General features: G+C 45.4%; 1 protein-coding gene across 1 annotated transcript; it reads left to right on the top strand.

The window, feature by feature from the left end:
• Window positions 1-370: 370 nt before the first annotated feature.
• Window positions 371-1,800, top strand: FPGT (fucose-1-phosphate guanylyltransferase; the record flags this gene model as incomplete). Its single annotated transcript, XM_010185673.1, has 1 exon — window positions 371-1,800. A coding segment is annotated over one exon (1,430 nt), but the record flags the coding sequence as incomplete, so codon positions are not given.
• Window positions 1,801-6,483: the final 4,683 nt, after the last annotated feature.

Genomic DNA, 6,483 nt, shown 5'->3' with positions numbered 1-6,483 from the left:
CAAACCACTGCTGATTTGACTTATCTCTGACTTAAAATTGCTGAGTCAAGGGAATCTTCCTTCAAGCAAGGAGCAGGCGTTACTTGCTTTCTTCACTGTAGCTACAGACAAGTGGTCCATACTCTATCTGTGAAGCAGACTAAAGGTAATGAAATTAGCCACTGTTTTGACATAAGCTATTTAAGGTGTGCTGAGAAATGCTTGAAGAAGAATGGTTGATATTTTTTGTCATTTTTTGAGGAATACTTAGTGTATGACCAGGTAGGTGTGGGTTATACCTTTACGTATTTCTAAAATAGCTGCATAGGTTTAGGTTTTGCCTAGTTAAATACCGTGTCTCTGTATAATGAAAAATGTGTTTTTCTTCAAGGTGGTTACAGCCAGCGTTTACCAAATGTGAGCGCCCTGGGCAAGATCTTCACTGCGCTACCCTTTGGCGAGCCGGTTTTCCAGATGTTGGAGCTGAAGCTCGCCATGTACCTCGACTTCCCCGCACGCATGAGGCCGGGAGTCCTTGTCACCTGTGCAGATGACATCGAGCTGTACAGCAGCGGAGCCACAGAAACCCTCGTGTTCGACAAGCCCGGGTTTACCGCCTTGGCTCACCCTTCAGATCTGGCGGTCGGGACCACTCATGGGGTGTTTGTTTTGGATCCCTCCAGCTTTTTGGGAGAAGGAGGGCTGGAATACGCATCTTGCCGTCGTTTCCTGCACAAGCCTGATGTTCAGACGATGCGGCGGTGCGGTGCGGTGTGCGCAAGAGGGAGCTGTTCTCCGCTGGGCTCTGCAGACCACAGCTCGGAGTGCGTGTACACAGACAGCATATTCTACATGGATCACAGCACTGCCAAACTACTGCTGGCATTTTGTAAGCAGGTGGGCAGCCTTTGCTGTGAAATAGATGCGTATGGTGACTTTCTCCAGGCCCTGGGACCGGAAGCCACTCTGGAGTACACACAAAATACCAGTAACGTCATGAAAGCGGGGTCACGACTGGTAGAGGTGCGGCAGGAGCTGTACGCGCTGCTGAGGGGAACCGCACTCAACGTCATGGTGCTGAACAACTCCAAGTTCTACCACATCGGATCGACCCAGGAGTACCTGTTCCACCTCACAGCTGGCAGCAAGCTGAAGCACGAGCTCGGCTTCGTGTCCATGGCCTTTAGCGTCTGTGAGGGCGCCGCGGGCCGGGACCCCTCATCCTGCGCCATCCAGAGCATCCTGCAGCCTGAGGCTCGCGTCGGGCCCGGCTCTGTCATCGAGTGCTCCAGGGTCGGACCTGGGGTCTCGGTGGGGCAGAACTGCATTGTTAGTGGAGCACACATAAGTGCCAAGGCAGACGTACCTCCCGGCTGTTTTCTGAGCTCACTGAGTGTAAAAATCAACAGTCAAGTGGAATATGTGAGTATGGTGTTTGGTGTAGAAGATGACTTGAAGAAGAGCGTGAAATCCTTGTCAGATGTACATTCCCTGCGGTTTTTCGGAGTCAGTTTACCGCAGTGCTTGGAGCTGTGGGGGGTGAATGTTTCGGAGCAGCTCTTCTCCAGCGGGAACACGTGTCTGGGGCTGTGGACTGCCAGGATTTTTCCCGTTTGTTCCACTTTAGATGAATCAGTTACCATGTCACTAAAAATGTTAAATTCTGTGCAGCACATGACAGCTCTCAAGTTGGACAGCTTTCAGCTCTTGTCCGTTGAAGAAATGCTCGCTCACAAAGATGTAGGAGATATGTTGAAGTTTAGGGAGCAAGTTTATGATGAAATCCGTCTACGAAGACCAAGAGAGAAGTCTGGTTTATAGAAGGGACTGTGGTTGAACAGATTTCCCGTTTTCATTAATCCAAATGATGGATTACTCCCCAGCTTGTAGAAATCACAGGGAAAAAGTACATGGGGCTTTTCTCTGACTTCATTGGAGTAGAAATAATGAAATTGCATTAACAATGTTGTTGCAGCATAACGTTAATAATGGAGCAAATGCAGATGAACTGTTGATGAAGGAAGTACTGAAATATTTCAGGTCTCTGGCAGCACTTATTGGTGACTTTTCTTGGGGTGTGGACTTTTATATCTTGTCAGTAAGAATATGGTACAGAACAAATTAATCAGAAACTTAACGGAAAACTGGTTTTAAGATTTTTCAGAGTAGATTATCTCCAGCAACATGGGATGTTGTAGCAATAACTTACATTTTTCATGCTGCCTTTTTGCAGTGGTGTTTCAAATAGGTAGAGATAAATTTATTAAAAGCACTTCTTAAGACATCCTGCCTTATGCATTAATCATTTCCTTTCTCTATTTTTTTTCATTTTGTAATTTTTTTATCCTTTCCTGTTTTTCATCAGAGGAAAAAGATTTGGACTAGATGATCTTTTGAGGTCCCTTCCAATCCCTAACGTCCTGTGATTCTGTTCTGTAAGAGATCATTCCTTCCCTTGTGACTGCAAAACCCCGCATCAAGACACAGTGATTATTTTTCTTGCTGTTGGTTGTTTGGAAGCTGGGGCTTGATTGGGCAGCCCCTAACTTGTTATTAGCCATGGATTTACTGGTGTGTGCCACATGAAAACCTGTTCTTTCCCTGGTCCCCCTTCCCCACCCTGCTTCTCTGAAGGCTGGGGGTGACCCCAACCCACCTGTGCTCAGCACAGCCCCACAGCCCTGGTACTGGGTGCACTGGGATGGAGCTGTTTTCCTTGCAGCAGCTGATGGGGTTTGTGTTTTGGTTCTCACAGCAGACGTTTACATTGCTCAGGGTTTGTTTTTCATTTCCCCAGCTCCTGTGTTTATCATTTATGGTTTCCTTTGGTCATTTCCTCCTCTGCACAGAGGATGGGCAGCGAGAGCCTGAGGCTTTCTGTACAGGTGCCCCAGCACAGATGATCCGGTGTGATCGCAGCTGACCCATCCAGATGGATCTATCCCATAATAGTCACAGCACTGAAATTGGGGAGTTTGCAGGGGATGCCCCCTTCCTTCGATCCCTTCCCTTCCCTTGGTGCTGGCGCCCGTCTCGGTTCCTGAGGCTCCCTCCTCCCTTGTGGCGTTGGCGTTGCCGTACGGGCAGGGGCTGGGGGTGTGAGCTGAGTGGGACTGGGATTGCTTTGATATCAGTGTTCATATCCTTGTTACAATTAATTTGCATTATTATGATTTCACTTTGGTTTCTTTTAATCATTAAATAGTCTTCATCTCAGCTGATGAGTTCTTTATTTCTAATCTCCCGATTCTCTCCCCATCCCACCGGGGAGGGCGAGCGAGCGAACTGCGTGGTGTTTTAGCTGCTGCCAGGTTAAACCTGACTGGATTCCCTAATGGCATTTTTCTTATCCCACCTACAAGGTAGCAGCGTGGTATCTCACAAATATCACCCAAGCTGGCTTAACCTTCATCAAGTTTCTTTCTTACTGGTAGAGAATGAAGGGATGTGAAAGTCATACTGCAAATACCAAGACAGTGCTTTTCCTGCAGATCTCTTCTGAGCATGAAGAAATGTGAAGGAGCTGGATATGGAGGTTGGTAACTGCTTCAAAGTTGGCTTCAAAGGAATAAGGAGAATTTCTGAGCAAACACATTTAGAAGTCACTATATAATACTAGTTTAACAATGGTAACAGCAGTAGATTTGAGAACTTTGAAGTCCAAGACAAATGCATAAAGTCACAAAGTAAAAATAGTCCTAGAATGTGGAGTATGAAATCGTGTTTGTATGTTATCCTACCTGCATGGTCTGTCATCTGTTGTGAGTATACAAAGTATTGGGGGAAAAAGCCAATGTTCGCTACAGACTTTGTGTCTTTGGTTGGAGCCCAGAGTTTGTTCTGCACAGTTCCCCAGTGACTCTCTTGCTGCTGGACGAGCGCACTGGGTGCTCAGTAACAGCGAGATGAAGCTGTGTTTTTTTTAATGTGATTACTCACTTTAACCGGTACAGTTGCATTTATTCTGTGTTCCCTAAGTACCACGTATTGATTTCATTACTGAAGGCAACCTGACTATAAACAGCAAGAGGATTTGCTTCTGACACATAAGGAATGGAAAAAAAACCAAGGAAAAGCATACACTGGCTAAAGGGCTTTGGGAAAGGCTGGGGTGGACTGGATCAACTGCAGCTGCTATGGCTGTGGGAGCCGCTTCCTTCTAGGAACATAAACCGCAGCGGGAGTGGAGCTGGGTTATAGCATGATCAAATCGTATTAAAGTAAAAGAGACTTCAGACTGGATGCTCCCTGACAATAACAATCCATGTTTGATGTACACAATATGTGTATGTACTTTATTTGTATTGAATTTTACAAACTTTCCCTATTTTTTCTCTTTCACAGCCTGCTGCTAAGGTAAATGACAACAATTTTTTCATGCCATCAGCTGGGATAAATTTGTCCCAAGGAAAGCGAGAGATCTGTGGAGTAAAATGTAACAGCAAGGTGACAGTAATGATGGGTTGCTGGTTTCATCCAGGCCCATGATCTTCTTCCAGCCCAGGTAATGAAGGATGCGGGGCTGCAAATGGGGGTAGGAACTTCTAAGGACAGGAGGCATCTGCTGAAATTGGAGTTTGATTTTGGTTAAAGCTCGTGGAGTTTCCTGGATGGATGCAGTTTGTGTAGAGGCCTCTGGGTCATTGCTTGGCTCCATCCATCCCAAAATGCAACTTGGGCTGGTAGAGTCCCAAATAAAACCACGATGAGCGTTTAATGGTTTTAGTAATGTCAGCTTTCTTTATTGAATTAGTTTTGCTGTGTAGTGCAGTAACAGGGCTCATGATGAACACCATCTTAATGATTTCCCTGAATGCCTTGAACACGTGCTGTAATGAACAGAGACTTAGCCATACTGTATGTAGTGCATTAGGAAATCTGAGAGAGGATGATTATTTCGGTAACCTTTTAGGCAGAAAATTGAAATCTGAGAAACTGGGCACTGAAAAGGAGCACCAGGGAAGGCGGCTGAAATGAAAGCAGCTGAAGGGTGCCTGTGTCAGGGCTGGGGGAAGAGCTCCAGCACCAACGGGTCTGGATGTGGATCTGGGGCAGCGGTGGGGACTGCACAAGAATATGTATGGATCCCGTGGCTCCAGGCCCTCTGCAGCCCCCCCGATGCAGCAGCTCCGCAGTCTCCTCCACACATGTGGAGCGCTGATCCCTGTGCGCTGCCACTATGGTGCTGTGAGAACATGAATAGCGGCGCTGTTCTGTGCACCCCTTTGCACCACGGCCGCCGAGCAGCCGCTGTGAACACCCACTCCGTTGTGTGAGATACAGTGTTCCTCGCTTTTGTTAGGAAAACATCTCATTTTCCTTAAATCTTCATAAAAATGCATTATCTTTTAACATCTTTCCATTTTCTGTGGCATATCTGAATGTCCCCAGAATGACATTGAAATGTATGGGACCAGCTTGCAGCCTCTCAAAGTAGATTACAGGTATGGATAAATTCAAATTAATTTGAAATAAGGATCATTTCAAAAGGCTTCATCCTATAAAGACTCCAGGTGACAGACTTTTAAAACCAGAAGTGGGAAAATAATTTAAAAAAAAAAAAATTAATCGAAGCAATTTGTACAGTTCAGTGTTCTGTAAACATTACATCTGAAGGCTTTACTCACTGAAGAATGTTGCTCTTGACTTTTTAGTGCTACTTGTATGGATGTAAATTTGCACTGACAGTTAGGCCAGTTCTGTTATCCCTTCTCTCTTTGCAAACAGGCTCTGCAATTATTATTAACTTTTGTCTTTCCCCCCTTACTTTCAGTTATTCTGCATCTGCTTCACATATCGTGTGATGCGAGTGCTTTGGGAACTCACTGAGTGTTGCTGCCGCGGTGACCAAAGCTGTGCTGGCTTTGCTGCCAGACTGGGTTGTCCTGTGGTGCTGCAGTTTGCAGTGAGCATCCATGGGGAGGAACCTTCACCCACACAGATGTTTGCAAGGGGTGAATAAAAATATGATATGGACACTGATTACTTCTTTTTATGTATTGCCATGAAGTAGATGGCACTAGAATATAAATAATATGCAAGGCTTTTTTAAAGTGAATAATTTTATTTCTATCTTGTAACAGAAATTTAATGTTCTTGCTTGATGAAGCTGTTAATTAAAATACATTTCCTCTACAAAACATTTCCTGGCCTCTGGAGTCTGGATGGGAGAAAGCCTTGTTCTTCAGGGCAAAGAAGTGCCAAAACCTAGTTTGTTGGGTTTTTCCTAGCATTTCATCCTGCTGTGAGCCATCATCCCCCAGTGGGGCAGTAGGAGGCCTCGGTAGCAGAATGATGGGTGAGACCCTCCGGGGATGGTGACCTCCAGGGAAAGGGCAAACTCCCCTGTCTACAGTGAGTGTGATGTTTATGATATGGAATAATTCCATATCCCATTAATTCCAGATATTTAATTAATATTAATTAATGGGATATTCCATATCCCATTAATTCCAGATTCCATATCCCAATAATTCCAGATCCCATTACAGAACAAATACGAAG

The sequence above is a fragment of the Mesitornis unicolor genome, unplaced genomic scaffold (assembly GCF_000695765.1).
Source record: "Mesitornis unicolor isolate BGI_N332 unplaced genomic scaffold, ASM69576v1 scaffold36625, whole genome shotgun sequence".
NCBI classification, from domain to species: Eukaryota; Metazoa; Chordata; class Aves; order Mesitornithiformes; family Mesitornithidae; genus Mesitornis; species Mesitornis unicolor.
This window is presented reverse-complemented; position numbering and strand designations above follow the sequence as displayed.